We start from the raw sequence: 22,046 nt of genomic DNA, 5'->3' as shown, positions 1-22,046 counted from the left end.
ATATGCCATGGGTGCAGCCCTAAAAAGCAAAAAAAAAAAAAAAAAAGAAGAAGAAAGAACAAACAAACATGGGCATTTCTCCCACATTACTGTATAGTACAGCATTTACCTCTGATCATTGCCAAGTACTATTTAGATACTTCCCCACAAGTCTCTGATGTATGAATGATTATTATTCCACTTCATAGATAACGAAACTTGCAACTTGTCCAAAGTCACAAAAACATTAAGTGGGAGGGCAGGGATTTGAACCAAAGCAATCTGGCTTTGCAGTCCCTGCTCTGAACCACTACAGCCATGCAGCATCTCTCATTCTTGTTAAGGGCTGCAAAACGTATTCCACAAAGTGTTTGTATCATACTTTTTTACCCACTGCACCTTCGGTAGGAATTCTGGTTGTTTCCAAGGTTTCGTTATTTCCTAAACAGCCTCTCGATTAACCTTCTGTGCTCTTATGTAAATATGTCTATAGGAAAAGTCCTTGAAGTGATGAAACACAGCATCATCTCAAACTCGGTCGTTACTACCAAACTACTTTCTTTGTTTTTTCTTTTAACCAATTTGTTCTCCCTTTGTCTTTGCATGAGCGCAAGGAAGTAGCCCCAAGTCTAGTAGCTGGAATAGGGGAATTTCAGTACTGAATTTCATACAGTAGTAAACAGTATGAGCAGCGGTCTGTGTGTTTTGTGAGATTAGGGGCTGTCTTGCTATCTTTATTCAACAAATATTTATTGTGCCCTTACTAAGTGTGTCTGGACAGTGCGGACAAAATAATGGTGAATACAATGGATATGGTTCCTGCCCTTGTGCAGCTGATAGTCTATGGAGAGAGGGGCATTAATGAGGTAAACACACAAATGAAAATATAACAAACCCTGAGAAGAGCCATAAGGAAAAAAGTGGGGTGCTATGGGAAGGAATAATAGAGTCCTTCTCTAGAGAAGCTGTTCAGAGAGGACTTTCTGGGGAAGGAACATTGCACTGGAGACAAGAGGACAAGTAGAAATGACCAGGAGAGTGGACAGGAACAAAGCTGTTTCCCAGCTCCTAAAGAGGTTGGAGTGGCTGGTGGAGCCAGGGCACTAGAGCCTTTTGAACCACTGCAGGGTTTTAAGAGAGGTGTTGTTCTGATTTCGCAGACTCCCCTGGATGTTAGGTAGGAACTGGATTTGAACAGTAGCAAGAATTCAAGTGGGGAAACGCGTTAGGAGGTTTTTGCAAGACAGGAGAAAGATGGTAGTGGTTAGTCTAAGGTGATGGAGGAAGGAAGCTACAGTTTAAAAGAGTCTCAAAAGATGACTTCCATCAACTGCAATGTGGGGACCTTATTTGGATCCTGATTTTTTTTTGTCTTTTGTCTTTTGTCTTTTTTAGGGCCACACCCGCTGCATATGGAGGTTCCCAGACTAGAGATCAAATTGGAGCTGTAGCCGCTGGCCTACACCATAGCCACAGCAATGCCAGATCCGAGCTGCATCTGTGACCTACACCACAGCTCACAGCAACCCGGGATCCTTAATCCACTGAGCAAGGCCAGGGATCGAACCCGCATCCTCATGGATACTAGTTGGGTTTGTTAACCACTGAGCCATGACGGGAACTCCTGGATCCTGATATTTTTTATTTTCTTTTTTCTGATATTTTTTTAAAAAACAGTAAAATAAAAAGAAAGAAAGAAAAGAAATAGAACAGTGACAATTGAAAATTTAAACACAGGATACTTAAGATTTTTTTTTTGTTTTTGGCTGTACCCATGGCATGTGGGAGTTCCTTGGCCAGGGATCAAACCCATGCCACTGCAGCGACAATGCTGGATCTTTAACCTGCACCACAAGAGAGCTCCAAGAAATTATTTTTAAAATTTTTAGGTATTTCATTAGGTTTCCCACTTCCCCCACTTCAGGATTAAAAGATAATTTAGAAACATAACTATTTAGATAAATATAAGTGTAAATATTATTGAATGATGTGATATACATTGCATTTTTAAATATTTCATCATGATTCTTCCTGTACAGATATTTACAACTATACTTTCATAGCTGAAATTATACTTTAAGTCTAGTTTGATATTGGAGTGATACTTTTTACAGTTTAAAGTAATATATAGTGCTAAGGGGCCCTGGGACAGTAATGTCACTTTTGAGAGTGAACGACAACAAGAGCCATAAACCCGGATTTCCTTAGCAAGGTGCAGTTGCTTGCCTTGATATTTTAATTGCTTCATTAATTTTTCCAGAAATTGTATCCCGATATGTTTATTTGTTTGATTTTCAAAGTAGCAAGGACATCCTTAGGAAATCATACTTGGGAATAGGTTAAACTCTTTCTGTGTCTAGGAATCACTCGGTTATCTACTCTTCCACAAAATCTGGACTTGCCTTTTCCCCAGCCTGAGTTGGATGGCCCTCTCTGTGGCTCTGGGACATTGTTTTTTAGTCTAGGAAGTGGGACGAGGCTAAGATTTCACTCCTCCCCATTTGGCAATGTCTGGAGACATTTGGGGTTTGCGCACTGGGTCTAGGGTAGTGCTGCTAGAACCTAGTGGGTAGAGGCCAGGGATACTGCTCAACATCCTACAATACAGAGGGCAGTCTCTTCAATCCCCAAGAAAGAATTATCAGACCCCAAAATCAGTAGTGCCAAGGCTGAGAAACTCTGTTGTATGGTATCTTTGCCATAGCACTTCATAAAGACAACTGTAATTGTCAACTGATTGGCCTTCCCAGCTAGACTGTTAATACCATGAAGGCATGTGACAGGTGTATCTTGTTGAGTGTTTGGAATATAGTTGACACTTAATAAGGATTGAAAGAATGTGGGAAGATACAACTAGATTCAAACTTAACAGCTCTGTGAGATCATGCTGCTTGTTATCAGCCAGTTGATAAACATTTCATTCAATCAACAGTTAACAAATTTTTATTAAGCTCTCACTATATACTAGCAGTGTTTGAGGTACTGGGAGTACAACCACGAGCAAGACGGAGTCTCTGCTCAATGAAATTTATTCTTTCAAAGGAAGACAAACAATAAGCAAGAAGCTGATTTCAGACAGTGATAAATATTTATGAAGAAAACTGTAATGCACTAGTGAACGATGGGGCAAATTCTAGGGAGGGTGAGCAGCTGACTTTTGAACTAATGAATGGAAAGCTCTAGGCTAGGGAGAAGAATGATCCAGGCAAAGACCCTGCGGCCAGAATAAAACGGTCATTCCAATGAAGGCCAAGGGGAGAAGGCCGGATCACCAGTGCCATGGAAACGTTTGGATTTTATTCTACCTGAAATTGGAAGCCTGATGTATGTTGTTAAAAGATCTACTCTGGCTTTTGGGGGAGCATTAAGGAACATCTACATTCAGAGTTTAAAATACATTTCATAACATACTTCAGTCACCGTCTCGGCTACCTCTTGCCAAAGGGGAAACGTCCCATACTGATGAGGGGGCGCTGCAGGTGCGGGGTCCCCAGGCTCAGCACTCTGGTTCTTTAAGAGAAGGCGGTCGCTTCCGGGAGCGGCCGCGTTGCCCTGCGCCTGCCTCTCTATCTGCCCGTCTCTGTGGTAGTGGGTCCCGGGGCCCCGCCCCTGCCCGGCCGGCAGCCTGCTGTTCCGACTCCAGCCCGAGCCGACCCTAGAGGGCCCGGCTCCTGCGTGGGTCGGATCCTAGGTCATGGCGGTCTCTGGTCCTGCGCGCAGAGCTGGCGCCAGGTGAGCAGGCGGCTGGGGAGGAAGGCCGGGCCTCGGGGCGCCCTGCTCCGGGCTGTGTGGGGAAGGGGCACAGCTGCCTTGCGCCTTCTTAACTTGCTGTGATTTTAAAAAGAAAAAAAAAAATCTTTTACTCAACGCTGTGTTTTTGAGATCATCCATCCTATAGTAATCTAGTTTCCACTTCCGAGTGCTGCGCCGTGCCAACCGAGTGCATTAGACCCTAGTGTTGCTATACATTCCCCTAGCGATGGACATTTAGCTTGCTTCCAGTTTTTAACCACCCCTTGCCTCCTGTATGGATATATGGATGATTTCTTTGTATTATACACCTCCGGGGTGGGATGGCATGCCACCCTTAATTTGTTCTTTGGAATGGTCACACCCAGCTTCCCACCAGCTTCCCAACAGCATTGCATAAAGGTTCCTGTTTCCCCTTAAGCACCACCCCCCTCCGATCTTTTGGTATCGTTTGGTGTTCTAATGTTTATCAACCTGATCCGTTTAAGGTATTGTGTTAATTCTCCTGAATTAAGCATTTCGGTTTTCCTTTTTTTTTTTTTGTCTTTTTGCCTTTTTCTAGGGCTGCTTCCGCGGCATATGGAGGTTCCCAGGCTAGGGGGTCTAATCGGAGCTGTGGCCACCAGCCTACACCAGGGCCACAGGAATTCGAGCCGCATCTGCAACCTGCACCACAGCTCACCGCAACGTCGGATCCTTAACCCACTGAGCAAGGGCAGGGACCGAACCCGCAACCTCATGGTTCCTAGTCGGATTCGTTAACCACTGCGCCATGACGGGAACTCCGGTTTTTCTTTATTTATATCTTTTTCCCCACTTTTCCATGGATTGCCTGTCTTCCTGAGGCAGGAATTTATTGTATGCTATAGATTTTATTACTTTGTTTTCCACTCTGCGAATACCTTCTCCAACTCTTCTCTTTTTTCTTTCTTTCTTTTTTTTTTTGTCTTTTGTCTTTTTTGTTGTTGTTGCTATTTCTTGGGCCGCTCCCGCGGCATATGGAGGTTCCCAGGCTAGGGGTCGAACTCCTTCTTTCTTTTTTTTTAATGGCCATGGTGGCATATGGAAGTTCCCAGGCTAGGGGTTGAATCAGAGCTGTAGCTGCCAGCCACAGCCACAGCAACCCCAGGTCCGAGCCGCATCTGGGACCTACACCACAGCGCATGGCAATGGCCAGATCCCTTAACCCAGTGAGCAAGGCCAGAGATAGAACCCACATCCTCATGGATACTGGTCAGGTTCTTAACCCCCTGAGCTACAATGGGAACTCCAAGAGCACAGATTCTTGGAGCCAGGCTGCCTATGTTCAAACCCAGAGGCTGCCACTTAACAGTTTGGGTGACAAGACAAGCTACTTAATCTCTTCACTCTCAGTTCCTCGTCTGTAGAATAGGATATAGGCTCCATCTTTGAGGTTGTGAAGATTAAATGAATTAATACATATAAAATGTGTAGAAAAGTATTGGGCATATAGTTATGTGTTTAATAAGTGTTGGCATGTAATGTGTGTTTAATATGTCCTTTCTTATGATACAGCATCTATATGTGCCCATGTAAACATACGTGAATTTTTTTTTTTTTTTTGGTTGTTCTGTTCCATAGTCTTTTGCTTCCTGTATTCATACCAAACTTTGTTATTACTCCAACCCTGTAATATGATATGTCTTAACCTGATGGTTTGGGTGGGTTTCTTCCTTCTTTCCTGTTCCTCACAATTGTCCTAAGCTATTCATGGATCTTTATATTTCCATATAAAGTTCCTCATAGAACTGGTTTGGGGAATTCTCCAGTGATGCAGCAGGTTAAGGATCCAGCATTGTCACTGCAGCAGCATGGGACGCAGATGTGGCATGGGTTCCATCCCTGGCCTGAGAACTTTCACATGCCATGGCGCAGCCAAAAAAAATTTTTTTTTTTAGGGCTGCACCTGCGGCATATGGAAGTTCCTGGGCTAGGGGTCAAATCGGAGCTACAGCTGCTGGCCTGCACCACAGCCACAGCCATGAGGGATCTGAGCCACATCTGTGACCTACACCACAGTTCATGGCAATGCCAGATCCTTAACCCACTGAGCAAGGCCAGGGATCAAACCTGCATCCTCATGGATGCTAGTCAGATTTATTTCCGCTGCTCCATGACAGGAACTCCCAAAAACTTTTTTTTTAATATGAAAAAAAAAAAAGAACTGGTTTCGATTGATATTGCATTGAAGTTATAAAGTACTTTTGTTAGAAATGAAGTCTTTCTGTTTCTTTCACGTCCTACAATAGAGCTTTTAGTTTTTCCTCCAAAACATCTTATACATTCTTTTTTAAAGATAATTCTCTGATGGTTATGGTTTTTCTGTACTTTACTTTTTCTGTAAATGACATTTTATTTACTTTATATTTTCTAGTTGGTTTTTGTGGGTATAGAACACCACTGAGTGTATGTTAACCCTGTATCTAGCAACATTCCTGGACACTCTCTCTCTCTTTTTTTTTTTTTTTTTTTGCTTTTTAGGGCCGAATCACTGAATATGGAGGTTCCCAGACTAGGAGTTGAATCGGAGCTATAGCTGCTGGCCTATGCCATAGCAACGCAGGATCCGAGCTATGTCTGTGGCCTACACCACAACTCACAGCATCACCGGCCCCGAGCCACCGAGCAAGGCCAGGGATCGAACCTGCATCCTCATGGATACTAGTTGGATTCGTTTCCATTGCACCATAATGGGAACTCCACGGATGCTTTTTTTTTTTTTTTTTGGTCTTTTTGCCTTTTCTAGGGCCACTCCCGCGGCATATGGAGTTTCCCAGTCTAGGGGTCGAATTGGAGCTGTAGCCACCGGCCTACACCAGAGCCACAGCAACGTGGGATCCGAGCCGCGTCTGCAACCTACACCACAGCTCACAGCAATGCCGGATATTTAACCCACTGAGCAAGGGCAGGGACCGAACCTGCAACCTCATGGTTCCTAGTCGGATTCATTAACCACTGCACCACGACGGGAACTCCTATGGATGTTTTTTTATTTCTGACATTTTATCTGTTGCTTTGCTGTATTTCCTATGTAAATAATCACATCATCTGCAGATAAGGACAATTTTATCTTTTATTCCTTTTACTTCTTTTTTTTTTAAATTGTTTTATTGCTTTAGCCAGGCTTAAAATCCTTGATGTAGTGGGTTTCTTTGTCTTATTTATGACCAAAAAGAGGATGTGGCTAAAGTTTCTTCATTATTTAGCTATAGGTTTTTGGTAAATAACCTTTTATAGCATTTATCTACTCATAGAGAAATTCCTTTTAATCCCTAGTCTGTTTCCAGCCTACCATGTTCAGTACTTTTAAACCATTCTTTCTGCATGGCCTGGACCCTGTCCCACAATGGCAGTAAATTAGCTTGGTGGGAGTTCCCTTCGTGGCACAGAGAAAACGAATCCGACTAGGAACCATGAGGTTGCAGGTTCGATCCCTGGCCTCGCTCAGTGGGTTAAGGATCCGGCATTGCTGTGAGCTGTGGTGAAGGTTGCAGACGCAGCTCGGATCTGGCATTGCTGTGGCTCTGGCGTAGGCTGGCAGCAAGAGCTCTGTTTCGACCCCTAGCCTGGAAACCTCCATATGCCACGTGTGGCCCTAAAAAGACCAAAAAAAAAAAACAAAAACAAAAACAAAAAACTTTGGTGTTTGCTGTCTCAGACTCCATTATCCTCTTAGGCTTCTCCCTACTTCTCTTTCTTTTCTTCAGGCCCAGGTTAGATCTGCAGTTTCTCCAGCGGTTCCTGCAGATACAGAAGGTTTTGTTTCCAGCTTGGTCCTCACAGAATGCTTTGATGTTCCTGACCCTTTTGTGTGTGGCCCTACTGGGTGAGTGAATGCGCCCAGGCTGGTGAGGGGGAGGGCAGCCCTGGTGTGGGGTCCTTTTCCTTCTGTGAGGTGTTGATGAGGCAAGGAAACCTTCCTCTCTCTTTTCTCACCCCTCATCACTGATTCCTGACTCCTCTCCCTCCCACCAGAACAACTGGTGATCTACCGGGTTGGCCTGATCCCCAGTCAGTACTTTGGGGTCCTGGGAAGCAAAGACTTAAATGGGTTTAAGACCCTGACATTCCTGGCTGTCATGCTTATCATCCTCAACTCCATGGTAAGAGCTCCCCCTGTCTGTCTTCCTCTCCAACCGCATATGAGGCCTCTCTTACACCCCGGGGGGACTGAGCCCCCCCCCCCCCCGAAGCAGGAACCAGGGGTGGGGGAGTGTTCCCTCCCTCTTCCCAGGGTCAGATCTCTAGGTAGGGCATTGATCTTGCTCTTGGCCCACCGGGGACCAGTTCTCCGAGCGTTTCAAGCTCCGAGAGTGAGGCCCCAGGGTTCTGGTTTATTTCAGCATTTAGCGGAAATGATCCTTGTCCCTTCCGGGGCAGCTCAGAGCCCTTGAAAACTGAGACCAGCAGCCAGAGCTGCTGCTGCCCTCTCTCTGCCGGGCTGCGGGTCTGACCGAGCCTGGCACTCGTCACATCTCCCAGCCTTTGCAACCGCTGATTTCTCGCAGGCGGGCCTCCTTCCCCCACCCTCATTCACTTGCTGAGCCTGCTCACTTTTCACGATTCCTCTGCCATCACATCCCTCAAGTCCTCCTCAGCTTTTCCCCTTCAAGTCTCTTCCACCAGCCTCTGCCCCTTCAAATGCTAATACTGTACCTCTGCCCTCACTCTCCTCACATCCTGGCGATCGGATCGTCGTTTCCTTCCTAGACTGAGCGCTCCTTGTTCATTCCCAGGCGCTCAGCATCCAGGGGCTCCAGAAAGGGAAGGAGGAGGGCCAGGGCTCTGCTAGGACCCCAGCCTAATGCCCTCTGGCAGGCTGCACTCCCTGTGCTCTTGGGGAAGCCACTTCTCATCACACTTTGGCACTTTTGCTGGGTCTTCGGCCAGGAAAGCCCCTAGGTCTACAGAACCCTGCTCCAAATTTTGAGGGGACAGAAAAATCAGCACATAAGAGGAATCGAAGCTATTATCTGTAATCTCCCGAAGCTCACCTCTACTCTCAGAGTAAGACAGTACGGCATGTAGAGAGGGGCGAGAGGGCCTTGCTTTTGCGAAGCCCTTCAATGTGTGGTGCCGGAATGCACGCAAGCGAGGGAGGAAGGGAGGAATCCCAGGACTCAGGCTTTAACAGGCCGAAGTACCAGGTGGACCGTCGAGGGGGCTGGGACTGGTCCGCAGAAACTTTCTGCCCTCCTAAGCTTGGAGCTGAGACTTGTAGGAAGACGCCTGCACCTCTGCCTTCCCCTTGCCTCCGCCCCTGCGCAGCTGAAGAGTTTCAACCAGTTCATCAGCAGCCTGCTGTACGTGAGCTGGAGGAAGGACCTCACCGAGCACCTTCACCACCTCTACTTCCGGGGCCGCGTGTACTACACCCTCAATGTGCTGCGGGATGACATCGACAACCCGTAAGTGGCCCTCTCCCCCCACCAAGGTGCACCCACCCCCGCCCTGCGCCCCGGCCATCCTTGCTGCCCTCTGCATGGCTCATCCATCTGGGCTGCCTCATCCCTAGAGAGTCCCCGCGGCGGACCCTGTGACATCAGCCCTAGGGCTCTGCAGGTGTTGCTGCCCAGAGCCGTGGGGGGCGGGTGCGCTGCAGAGGATCCCCCCTCCCCGCCGGAGGCTGCAGGGCCGAGGACAGGGAGCTAAGAAGATGGCCACGAGCAACGCCCTTTGTGTCCATTTCATATCCTGAGCTTCCAAATAAGGCACCCGCTGCATAAAATGTCCCTGCTAGAAAAGAAAACCAGCTCTCCAATTTTCAGCAGTAAAAAATTACTTCTGTGGTTCTCTTGCAGCACTGTTGGCTAAGGATCCAGCGTTGTCACTGTAGTGGCTCAGGTCACTGCTGTGGCGCAGGTTCAGTCCCTGACCTGGGAACTTCCACGTACTATAGGCGTGGCAAAAAAAAAAAAAAACAGTCTGGGATTCCAATCCCCATTTTATTGCCTCTCAGTTTATAGCCCCTAAGTTCACTAAGCCCCAGGTTCCCTTTCTGTAAAATGAGGATAATGATACTCACAGTCTCCGGGGAGGAAATGGGGATGAAACGATAGAGTCCTTGTTCGTGTGCCTGCAATGCACGTGTACAGAGCCTGGCACGTGGCAGGGATTCCAGTGTCAGCCGTTGTCATCTTACCAGTGAGGAAACTGAGGCCCGGGTAATGCACGTGACTTGTCCAAGGTTACCTCCCGTGGGGCTAGGCGTCATGGTGGCCTTGCTGGCGGAATGGGATACATGGGGTCTCTCTTCCCGCCCATTCCCTCCCCACTCGCCACTTTCCCAAGCACTTCGTTGCCTGAGGTCACCTTTCCTCAGCTCAAGCAGAGCTTTTGCAGTAAAGATTCTCCAGAGGCTGACGCTGCTGCTTTTTTTTTTTTTTTTTAAATTTTTTTTGTATGATGCTGCTTCTTAACGTTCTCTTCTAGGCCTCTTCTCTATGGCTCGACCGATGCAAAGCTTCCACAGCCACATAGCCGAAAAGGGGCAGGCTCAGGCTCGTAAGAGAGAGGTTGGGAGGAGTGAGATAAACGGGGTAGCTTTCTTGAGCATCCAGAAACTCACGTCATCTACTCGGCAGTGTTTCTTCACCTCTGCTCAGAGCTGCCAAAGCTTTGGGGGATGGACCTTTTAGTTGCCACTTTTTCTTTTTTTTGTTGTTTTTTTTGTTTTTGTTTTTGTCTTTTTGCCATTTCTTGGGCTGCTCCTGCAGCATATGGAGGTTCCTAGGCTAGGGATTGAATCGGAGCTGTAGCCACCAGCCTACGCCAGAGCCACAGCAATGCGGGATCCAAGCCACATCTGCGACCTACACCACAGCTCACGGCAACGCCAGATCCTTAACCCACTGAGCAAGGCCAGGGATCGAACCCGCAACCTCATGGTTCCTAGTCAGATTCGTTAACCGCTGGGCCACAACAGGAACTCCAGTTGCCCCTTTTTCTGAAGGGTAAACTGAGGCACCACAAGAAGGAACTCTTCAGGAGTTTCCACTGAGCCATGACGGGAATTCCTAAGATTTTCAATTACCCCATTTCTCCATCAGTAAAAGAGGAATAACAATGGTGTCAACTACATAGGGTTGTTATGGGGATTAAAATAATAATGTATGTAAGCAGTGGAAATGAATCCAACTAGGAACCAAGAGGTTGTGGGTTTGATCCCTGGCCTTGCTCAGTGGGTCAGGGATCCGGCGTTGCCGGAAGCTGTGGTGTAGGTCGCAGACTCAGCTCGGATCTGGTGTTGCTGTGGCCGTAGCTCCAATTCGACCCCTAGCCTGGGAACCTCCGTGTGCCGCAGGTGCAGCCCTTAAAAAAAGGGAAGGAACTCTCCTGAACCCTGTATGAATGTCCTAAGGGTCTCATTGCCTTGAGGAAACCAGCCCTTGTCTGGGTCCGTCTTCCCACGGGGTCATTGCTAATAGCACAGAAAAGCAAGGTCAGAAAAAGAGGTAACATGGAATTATCTTAGCTCTTGCCACCCTCGAGCCCAGCTCCTAGGTCCAGTCACTCAATGTCTTTGGCGCCAGGGACCAGCGCATCAGCCAGGACGTGGAACGGTTCTGCCGGCAGCTCAGCAGCATGGTCAGCAAGCTGATCATCTCCCCCTTCACCCTCGTCTACTACACCTATCAGTGCTTCCAGAGGTGACGCTCTCCTCTTGCCGGGCTCCCGCCTCCTCCCCTGCTCTCCTCTTGCCAGGCTCCCACCTCCTCCCCTGCCGGGTGGTTCCCCAGAGTCCCTCACTCTCACTTTGGGTAAGAATCAGGGTCCACAAGAGGCGAGGCTTCCCTCCCTCCCACCTGCACCCCGGGAAATCTTCCCACCTGGCATGCTTGGGCCCCGCCCTCCCTTTGATCCCGGGGTGTCTCAGTGTCACAGGGATCCTAGTGCTCTGACAGCTTAGTCCAGGTACCAGCTGCCCCCATGCAGGAGCGGGGGCCAGACAGGGCTCTGAGATAGGATGGTAGCTGCCCAGAGTGGGGCAGGAGTCAGAGCTGAGGCCTGCAGGGGTTTGTCCCTCCCTCTCCCTGCCTTTCAGCACCGGCTGGCTTGGGCCCGTGAGCATCTTCGGGTATTTCATCGTGGGAACCATGGTGAACAAAATGTTGATGGGTCCCATCGTGGTGAAGCTGGTGCAGCAGGAGAAGCTGGAGGGGGATTTCAGGTGTGTCCCGGACTTGAGGTTTCTGGGCTGGGCACAGTGGTTAAGGAATGGGATCTGGAGAAGGATTGACTTAGTTTAATCCCAGTTAGGCCAGTCACTAGCTGTATGGTCTTGGACAAGGTCTTTCATCTCTCTAAACTTCAGTTTTCCCATCTCTAAAATGGGGATGGTACTGTTGCCAGCAGAGTGAATTGTAAGGAGGGTTAGAAGCACTGAGAAGGGTGTCTGGTTGGCCGCCATCATCATCCCTTGGCCTTGTCACCAGCCACCCGGATTCAGGTCAGCTGGTGGATCCAGCCCTGACTCCTGTGCTTCTTGGCCTCCTCCTTCAGAGCCGGCTCTGGGAGGAGGCGCTGTGACAGGCACGCACCTGTCTCCTTTGGAGAGAGGCAAGGGGCTACCCTGTCGGGGTGCTTCTGCCACCCACCCAAGCCTGGAGTTTCCCACCCTCTGACAGTCTTGGGGAGGAGGGTTGGGCTGAGACAGCCATAGTTTCAAGGTGGAGCCAGGCCCTCTTTTTCTGGAGGTCTTGATCCAGGACTCTGAAAGGAGAGAGGCCAGTCCAGTCCTGCCCACATCAGCGCACATTTCCTTTGGGGTTTTTTATTTGCTTGTTTTTTTCACCTACGCCCAAGGCATGTGAAAATTCTTGGGCCGGGGATAGAACCCGCGCCACAGCAGCCACCTGAGCTGCTCCAGTGACAATGCCAGATCCTTAATCTGCTGTGCCACAGGAGAATTCCTACACACCTTTGCCTTTGGTCTGCCCAGGTTCAAGCACATGCAGATCCGGGTGAATGCTGAGCCTGCTGCTTTTTTCAGGTGAGTCTAGTGGAAATCGTTCCCCTCCTGCCTTGTCAGAGCTGATGGTGGAGATGGCAGGGAAGGAAAGATGAATTGCACAACCCTCCTATCATCCCTGAGCCCAGCGGCCAGGGGGGGACCTCTCCCTGCATCTCTCACTGTCCTTGTCTGCCCCATCCTTAGGTCCATGGATTGGCTTCTGAAGCTGGTTGTTCCTTTTAGTGGCTTAGCGTGGGACCTGTATTGGTCCTAAGAATGAAGGGAGTGAATGCTTCATCTTGCTAATGACTAAGGCATTGCCTCTCCCTCTGCTTTTCTGTCTGTAAAATGGCTTTCTGCCAGTGCCTGATGTCCAAGGCCAATCCTTTATCTCTGTAGAATGGGAGCGTCTCAGATCAGGAGACCTGCTCCCCACAGACAATAGTCCAGGTGGAGCAAAGCAGTCTCCTGACAGCAGCGTTGTCAAATCCCATTCCTCCCTCAGGGCCAGGGCAGATCCCTGGGCTCTGTCTCTCCCCTGGACTCTGGACTGACAGCTCGAGCCTAGAGGTTTGTTTTTAAGAAATGGAATTGACTCCTTGGATCATCTGGATCTAATAGCCCTGGGACTTTGCACTTCTGTTCGTCTTTGCTGCAGTTTGCAGCTGCCACCACGTGGGGGAACCAAGAATCTATGAGAATTGTTGGTTGTGTGGGGCAGGGGGTGCTAAGTTGTTTTTGGATTCTGCAGCTTCTGCTCATGAAGCTCTGGGCTCTGGGGAAAGCAGGTTGGTTCTTGGAGCGCCGAGTTTGCTTTTCTGCAGCCTCTCTGTCCTTCTTGATGCAAAATCTGAAATGCCTCCTTTGTTGTCCCCCAACCTTTCTGCCTGGAGAATTTCTGCCTATCCTTGAAGCTCCAAGTCACCTCCTCCGGGGTACCTTCCCCGATTCCCTTGGTGGTCAAGTCCGTTTGTTACCATAGCCCTGAAGACATGCTACTTATGTAACACTTTCCATGTTCAAGCGAAGAATGCATTGCATCTGCCTGGTCCCCTGAACTGGAAGTTCCCCAAGGACAGGGACTGTTTTATCCACCTGTCTCACTGCTAACTAGCATCAAGCCTGCCACCTAGTGACCGCACTGCGTGTATTTGTTTAATAATAGCAGCTATTATTTGTTGGGAGCCCCTCATGTGCCTAGCACTTCAAGTTCAGACATTCTCTAGCTCATCACGTAGGCATTATAAGCTCCATTTCATAGATGAGCAAACTGAGACCCAGAGGCTTAAAGAACCTGTCAGTGTCACCCAGCTAGGAACTGGCCCGAGCCAGGCTTTGAACCAGGTCTGCCCAATCTGGAGTTCACATTCTTTTTGCAAACAGGACCATGTTGAATGAATGGGGCAATGACTGGCCTCAAAAGGGTCTGAGGGGAAAATCACTTGGGTGGGCTTGGCCCCTAAAGGAGAGTGTGCGGAGGCACAGAGGGCCCCCCAGCTGGGCTGACACTCCCCAGGCCCCGTGGACATCCCGGCCTTTCTCATCAGAGCTGGGCACGTGGAGCATGTGAGGACAGACCGCAGGCTGCAGAGACTCCTTCGGACCCAGAGGGAGCTGATGTCCAAGGAGCTGTGGCTGTACAGTAGGTGGAGGGGGCCCCGGGAGGCAGGGGCGGGGTGGGGATGATCTGCTGCCTTCCCCACGTCGCCCTCCTTCCCCTCCATGCTCATCGCTTTGCCTTTGCCTTGAGCGTCCTCAGGCGAGTGAGGATCCAGGGACTCGCTTGACTTCCCGTTCCCCTCGGAGCACAGGACTGGCTCCCGGGTCCCTACCCCTGCGTCTCTCTGTCTTCCGCAGTCGGCGTCAACACGTTTGACTATCTGGGCAGCATCCTGAGTTACGTCGTGATCGCCATCCCCATCTTCAGCGGTGTCTATGGAGACCTGAGCCCCACGGAGCTCAGCACCCTGGTCAGCAAGGTGAAAATCCCTCCTGGGGACCCCGCAGGCCTTTGTCCTGGCGCCCAGAAAGCTTTGGCGTCAGGGCTCACCGCCCTCCATCCTGTCCAGAACGCCTTCGTATGCATGTACCTCATCAGCTGCTTCACCCGGCTCATCGACCTGTCCACCCCGCTCTCGGATGTGGCTGGTTACACACACAGGTGAGGCTGCGTCTGGCCCCTCTTAGTCCTGAGCAAGGCATGAAAAGTAGCTGAATGAAAAAAAGAGCAGGAAAACTCACCACGAGAGAGAAAAAAGACTAAGTAACACTTTCCCCTGGTCCCCCAGACCCTCCTCAGTTTTCACTTCTTGCCTAGGATCGGGGAGCTTCGGGAGACCCTGCTGGACTTGGCCCTGAAGTCGCAGGAGGGGGAGATCCAGGACGAGAGCACATGGGACTTGGCCAGGTGGGCAGGGGAGTGGTCGAGGGTGCAGGCCCTGGAACCACCCTGCGTGGGTTCACCCTGGAGCTCAGCCCTTTCCCAGCTGGGCAGCAGCATCACGCGGAGCAAATGAAAGAAATCTCTGTCTCAGGCCAGGACCCATGTCAGTGTTCAGAGTCAATGTTGCTGTTCTGGTGTCTGTGTTACTTTACACCATCCCGCACTGTGGGACGCAAAGCACACACCTGCCTGGGCCCGAGATAACAAAAACCTGACTCGTGGAGTCCTCTGGTGGCTCAGTGGGTTAAGGCTCTGGCATTGTCACTGCTGTGACGTGGGCTCAATCCCTGGCCCAGGAACTTCTGCAGGCTGCAGCTGTGGGCACCCCTCCCCCTAAAAAAAAGGTCAGTTGTGGGTAGGACTTTGCCCAGCCTGCCACAGAGCAGGCATCCAGCTCCACCTCTCTCAGTTTGCTAGGGCTACCATAACAAAGTGCCAGCAACCGCGTGGCTTAAGGAACAGAGGTTTCTTTTCTCACAGTTTTGGAGGCTAGAAGTCCAAGATCAAGGTGTTGGCAGAGCTGGTTTCTCCCAAGGCCTCATTCCTTGGCTTGCAGATGATTGTCTTCTCACAGCCTCCTTGCATGGGCTTTTCTTTCTTTCTTTCTTTCTTTCTTTCTTTCTTTCTTTCTTTCTTTCTTTCTTTCTTTCTTTTTTTTTTTGTCTTTTCTAGGGCCGCTCCCATGGCACATGGAGGTTCCCAGGCTAGGTGTCTAATCAGAGCTGTTGCTGCCGGCCTGGGATCGAACCTGCAACCTCATGGTTCCTAGTCAGATTCGTTAACCACTGCACCACGATGTGAACTCCCACGGTTACATTCTGAGGCACTAGGAGTTAGGACTGCAGCATGAGTTTTTTTTTTTTTTTTGGTCTTTTGTCCTTTTTGTTAGGGCCACACTCGCAGCATATGGAGGTTCCCAGGCTAAGGGTCTAATCTGAGCTGTAGCCACTGGCCTACGCCAGAGCCATAGTAATGCGGGATCCATGCTGCGTCTGCAACCCACACCACAGCTCATAGAAAGGCCGGATCCTTAACCCACTGAGCGAGGCCAGGCATCGAACCCACAACCTCATGGTTCCTAGTCAGATTCGTTGCTGCTGTGCCACAATGGGAACTCCCGCAGCATGTGATTTTGAAGCCACAGTTCAGCCCACAGCAACCCCAGAGTCCTGAGTTGATGGCCCCCAAGAGAATAAGCCCCTCCCCACCCCATCCCCACCTCCCCAGCAATACTGACCCCGTTTGCCTTCCCTGCGTCCCCTCCCTTCTCTAACCCTAGGGCCCCGGGATGGCCAGCAGTAGAGCCAACAGGTACAGCTTTTCTCCTTGAGCAGGTGTGCATCTCTGCCCCCTCCTCTAACAAACCCTTAATCAAGGATCTAAGCCTGAAGATCTGCGAGGGGCAGAGCCTGCTCATCACGGGCAACACAGGCACTGGCAAGACCTCCTTGCTCCGGATTCTGGGAGGCCTCTGGGCAAGCCCACTCGGTGAGAACCTGCCTCCCCTGCTTCCGAGCCAGCCTTGGCCGTGTGTGTGTGTGTGTGTGTGTGTGTGTGTAAGAATCGAGCTTCTTGGAGAAAAGAGTGAGGAGCAGTTATCTTTCTGGAAGGTCTCAAAACAGTTTTCTCTGGGCTCTGCAGGCTCAGTGCAGATGCTAACAGACTTTGGACCCCATGGGGTGCTATTCCTGCCACAAAAGCCATTCTTCACTGACGGGACCCTTCGGGAGCAGGTCAGCCCAGGGCCCATTCTTCCCACCCCGTCCCCCCACCAGGACCCCAGGTGGTGTGGCAGGTCTCAGTCCTAGAGAGTCATGGCACAGCAGGTGAGGGTTAAAATGGCCTGTGCCCAGGAGCTGCCTGGCTCTAAGGACATTTGGTTCCCATCAATGGATCAGGCCATGTACTCAGAGCAACTCCTGGGGGCAGGTTGGCCTGTGGAGGCCGGAAGCCAAGTGTCACAGGTGTTCGTTGAGCCCCAGCTTGGATTTTGGAGGCCAAGCCTCTCCCACCGGATCCTTAGCCAGGGTGCTTCCTTGGGTGGAGAGGGGCCTGGCCCCTGGCGGTTCGTGGGCTGCATCGGAGGGAGGGTGGGCTGGGTGAAGCCCCTGCTCTCCTTGGCCCTTGCCCTAGGCCCTTGTGGTTTTCGTTTTATCAGGTGATATACCCCTTGAAGGAGATCTACCCGGACTCAGGTGAGCTGGGCCTCCTCAGGGCGTGTCCTCCATCCCACCGTCTCCTCTCTGCCTGGCTGGAGCCTGACTTGTGCCTCTTGAAAGAGGCCCCAGCCAGGCTGCAGGTTTCAGGTTGGGTCCCCTCCCCCTTTAACTGTTTACTATTTGGGGACCTGTACTCTGACCTCATCTTGGTCTGTCTTTCCATCCCAGAGGAGAGACACCCACTGAAGGAAAGGAAGAGATTACTTCCTTCACCTGGCCCTTCCCTTGTTTTGTTTTGTTTTGTTTTGTTTTTTAGCTTTTTAGGGCCGCCTCTGTGGCAAATAGAGGTTCTCGGACTAGGGGTCAAATCAGAGCTGCAGCTGCCAGCCTACACCACAGCCACAGCAACGTGGGATCTGAGCAGAGTCTGTGACCTATACCACAGCTCACGGCAACGCTGGATCCCTAACCAACTGAGCAAAGCCAGGGATTGAACTTGCATCCTCATGGATACTATCTGGGTTCTTAACCCACTGCACCACAATGGGAACTCCTTCCCTTGTTTATTGAATGCTATAACCTGTCACTTCAGCACCTTAGGCAACATTCTGGGTCATTCCTTCCCCACCCCCCACCCCCTGCCACCAAGATGTGCCCTATCTCCTGGCCATCCAGAGGAGCGGACCTTTTGAAGAAGGCTTCTGTGTTATGCAGGTTCTACTGATGACGAGAGGATCATGAGGTTCTTGGAGCTGGCAGGCCTGGTAAGCAAGGGCAGGGACCCTGAGGTCCAAGCCCATCTGTAGCAGCGACCACAGGTGCTGGCCCAGCAGAGTCCACCCTGCCATCTCCGGCCCAGGACTGGACATCTGAGACTGGGGCGGAGGAGTGGGTGTATGCAATGGCAGTGGGAGCTGTTGGCCAGGCATGGGCCACAAGCAGAGTCCACTCTCGAGTGAATTTTAAAACAATAATAAAACCATGTCAGTGCTTTCGTCTTGTCACCATGCTCCAGCAAGTTTAGGCGGTGTAGTTGATGGGCTGCCCCCTCTGCCTGGGGCAGATGGCTCCCCCGGCCCCCTCCTTGGTACGCCACTGGGGTAGATGTGCCCTGGGTGTGGGATGGCACGGGGGACATCCTCAGAATGGCAGGGAGCCGGGTTGGACCCTTTCACGGACTTCCTTCCCTCCGGGTGTGTTACAGTCCAGCTTGGTGGCAAGGACAGAGGGTCTGGACCAGCAGGTCGATTGGAACTGGTAAGAAGGAGGTTGGGCTGCTCCAGAGCCAGCTCCCCCCAAAGGCAGTAAGTTCCAGGGGCACAGGCAGGGGACAAAATGACTCTTGACCTCAGATTCCAGGGGTTTGTTGGCCCGTGGGGGGCCTCATTCATGTCCTTAGGTGCAGAGTTTGGGCCTCACCTTTTGTGGGCAGTGGGGCTGTGATGGAAGCGGGGTGGGCTGTCCACCAGTCCCGGGGCAGCCTGTCTGCAGCGAGAACCTCTTCCTGCTCAGCCCATTCTGTGCAAGAGCCAAGCTATGTCCTCCTTCCTCAGTGGGCCTCCCTTGTCCCCTTTGCTCAGGTATGATGTTCTGTCCCCAGGAGAGATGCAGAGGCTCTCCTTTGCCCGGCTCTTCTACCTGCAGCCCAAATACGCAGGTGAGGTTCGCCCCGTACGTGCACGTGCCAGCCAGGCACTGCGTGTGCTCACAGATGTAGCAGCATGTGTGTGTGTGTATACCCAATCAGGTGTTTGTGTGAACAGGAGCGCACCCCTGTGCACGGCCAGGCATCTCTGTCCCTGCAGGAGAGGACGGCAGGGCTCTGCCCATGAGGCAGTAGTGCTCAGCCTCCTCAGAGCATCCTCAGGTATATGTTAAACTACCGATTTTTTTTTTTTTTTTTTGGCCATGCCCACAGCATGTGGAAGTTCCCAGCCCAGGGGGTCGAACCCATGCCACAGCAATGACAACACGGATCCTTTGATCACTAGGCCACCAAGAAACTCCTAAACCTGGAGTTCCCATCATGGCTCAGGGGTTAACAAACCTGACTAGCATCCAGGAGGATGCAGGTTTGATCCGTGGCCTTGCTCAGTGGGTTAAGGATCTAGCGTTACTGTGAGCTGTGGTGTAGGTCGCAGACGTGGCTCGGATCCTGCGTTGCTGGGGCTGTGGCATCGTAGGCTGGCAGCTACAGCTCCAATTTGAACCCTGGCCTGGGAACCTCCATATGCCATGGGTGCAGGCCTAAAAAGACAAAAGAAAAGAAAGAAACTCCTAAACTACCAGTTCTTAAGGTTTCTGCCAGTGAAGCCAGACTGGAGGGTTTCAGACATTAAGGTTCGCAGGCTTGGCCATCAGTGAACAGACAGCTCCCCCACCCCACCCAGTGCTTGGAAGAGGGATGGCAGGTGTGGACTTTGCCCAGGGCTGACATCCTTGGGGGCACAAGGATTCACTGGATTGAGGGGTCCTAGGCAGTGGCTGGTGCTTATCCATACGAAGCTGAGGGATTTTGACCTGCCACTGGCAGAAGGTTTCCCAGGTAGAACCTAGTCCTCGGTCCTTTGGCCCCTGCTCTCCCTAGGGCAGGGCTCCTATAAGCCAGAGCAGCTTTTAGCACCCCTCCCCACCCCACCCCCCGCCCAGGTCCCAGCCGCAGGTGGGTGTGGCTTGGGGGGGCGGGGCTTGATCCATCTTTTCCTGCTGGGTTCTGCCCTCAGTGCTTGATGAAGCCACCAGTGCCCTGACCGAGGAGGTGGAGAGCGAGCTCTACCGCATTGGCCAGCAGCTGGGCATGACATTCATCAGCGTGGGACATCGGCGCAGCCTTGAGAAGGTACCTGGGCCCACAGGGTGGCCTGAGGAGGAGGGAGAACCCAAAGGCTGGGCCTGGCCACGGCCAGAGGCCCCACAAAAAGGGGAGTGGGGGTGGCAGAGAGGGCAGGGGATCCTGTCGTCACAACCAGGGCAGCTGATCTCCGTGCTGTCGTCTCTTGTAGTTTCACACCTTGGTTCTGAAGCTCTGTGGAGAAGGCAGGTGGGAGCTGACCAGAATCAAAGTGGAATGAAGCCAAGGCTGGCCACTGGATGGGGAGCCGAGCTTGGGGAGGTCAAGTCCCCAGGAGCGACCCGGAGGGCTGATGGGGCGAGGAGCGAGCCCCGGTTTGCCTCAGGTCCTGTGTGGGGAGTGCTGGCAGCAGTGGGCTCAGCCAGCACATGGCCCCTGTGGGCCACTTGGTCCTGCCAGGGTCCCCCCACCTCCGCTGCTGCCTAGCCAGAGCTTCGGACACCTGAAGTGCTGATACTTACAAATCACCTCAGATCATGTTTTCTTAAAAAAAAAAACAAAAGCCCTGAAAATGTGGGGGGTGGTCTATAAGAAATGAAGGGTCAAAATAATTTATTGGACCTGGGGTCAAGAGATCCAGAAATCTTTTAGATCATGTCAGTTTTGCAACTACATATTTTTAACTTTAATTGACTATTTAAATTTTAGAAATTTTTAAAAGAAAAGATAAACTTAAAAAAAAAACTTGCAGCTTCCCCCTTTTCTCTTTCTCCTCCGCCACAAGATGATTTTTGTTTTTGTCTTTTGTTTTTTGCTTTTTAGGGCCACACCCAAGGCATATGGAACTTCCTAGGCTAGGGGTCAAATCAGAGCTACAGCTACCAGCCTACACCACAGCCACAGCCACACCGGATCCCAGACCCACTGAGTGAGGTCAGGAATAGAACCCGCATCCTCATGAATACTAGTCAGATTTGTTTCTGCTGAGCCACAACGGAAACTCCCAAGATGATCTTTTTAATTGACTTGCCAGACTTGTATTGGAGAGCCTGGAGAAAGGGAGCAGCATTCTCCACTGTGCTGGAACATTCTGTCTGTGGTTCCTCCCTTCACTGGCCTCCCTCCACTTCCCAGTTGCCAGTTGTCCCTAAGCCATTAACTCCTAAAACCCTTCTGATTTTCTTATCTTAACCCCGATGAAAATAATCCCTTTCTCCTCTTTCAGCTAAAATAGTTTTGTGGATTTTTTTTTTTTTAGTAATCTATATTAGGGAAAACAAGTTGAACAGACAAAACCCCAGAATCACAAAAGCGTAAGATGGAAGGTTATGGCGCCTCCAGTCCTTAACTCCAGAGCAGTGTTCCCCAGATTTCAGTTGCCAAGCATCACCTTCCGGATTTTTGCCAGGTCTCTGTACCTGTACAGTGACTTACTTAATATTTTTAAGTTAATTCATTGATTTAACTAAATGCATTTTTAAGGAAAATTTATACTTGATATAAATGGAAAGTAACTATAAAAAAGCATACAAATAATGTTATGAAGTGGCAGCTCGATACCATGCCTGCAATGACTCTGAGCCTGAGGCGAGCTCTCTTTGTGCACAGGGAGGTGTTATAGAGGAGTTAGCCATATTAGCCCCCAACTGAGACTCTTCTCCTGCAGAGATGTGGAGAGAGGGAATGGGAACCACAAGAGAAATGATTTTCTCTCTGTAAGATGAGGTTATTTAATGCCTGTCAGTATCACTGAAAATGATCCCAGATGTGGAATGGGAGTCCCAGACTTGGGGAGATGCTGCCTTGGGTCACAGGTCTCCCTCCTTCCCACCCATGGCTTGCCTGGCACAGAGGCCTCGAAGGTGTTCTTGGACCTTGAGCTATTCTGAGCTCTGCCCTGTATGGGTGCTAAACTCTGGAGGGCACCTGACCAGGCCTGATGGTGTCCAG

The 22,046-nt window shown here is 50.7% G+C and overlaps 1 protein-coding gene across 4 annotated transcripts; it reads left to right on the top strand.

Annotated features, from left to right (window-relative positions):
* Positions 1-3,551: 3,551 nt before the first annotated feature.
* On the top strand, positions 3,552-20,691 carry ABCD4 (ATP binding cassette subfamily D member 4). Of its 4 annotated transcripts, XM_047795793.1 has the most exons (19): positions 3,552-3,711; positions 7,458-7,576; positions 7,726-7,853; positions 9,019-9,158; positions 11,283-11,399; positions 11,795-11,920; positions 12,692-12,742; positions 14,251-14,345; positions 14,561-14,682; positions 14,773-14,864; positions 15,021-15,110; positions 16,426-16,634; positions 16,788-16,879; positions 17,305-17,341; positions 18,020-18,069; positions 18,510-18,562; positions 18,886-18,962; positions 20,029-20,144; positions 20,308-20,691. In XM_047795793.1, exons 1-19 carry the CDS (start codon positions 3,674-3,676, stop codon positions 20,374-20,376), a joined length of 1,821 nt encoding a protein of 606 aa, XP_047651749.1. In that variant the 5' UTR covers positions 3,552-3,673; the 3' UTR covers positions 20,377-20,691. The 4 variants fall into 4 exon arrangements, with proteins under 4 accessions (XP_047651749.1, XP_047651751.1, XP_047651750.1 ...); XM_047795795.1 differs by lacking the exons at positions 3,552-3,711; positions 7,458-7,576; positions 7,726-7,853; positions 9,019-9,158 and adding an exon at positions 11,034-11,191; XM_047795794.1 differs by lacking the exons at positions 3,552-3,711; positions 7,458-7,576; positions 7,726-7,853; positions 9,019-9,158 and adding an exon at positions 11,034-11,204.
* The last annotated feature ends 1,355 nt before the right edge of the window (positions 20,692-22,046 follow it).

The sequence above is a fragment of the Phacochoerus africanus genome, chromosome 9 (genome assembly GCF_016906955.1).
Source record: "Phacochoerus africanus isolate WHEZ1 chromosome 9, ROS_Pafr_v1, whole genome shotgun sequence".
Classification (NCBI taxonomy): Eukaryota; Metazoa; Chordata; class Mammalia; order Artiodactyla; family Suidae; genus Phacochoerus; species Phacochoerus africanus.
This window is presented reverse-complemented; position numbering and strand designations above follow the sequence as displayed.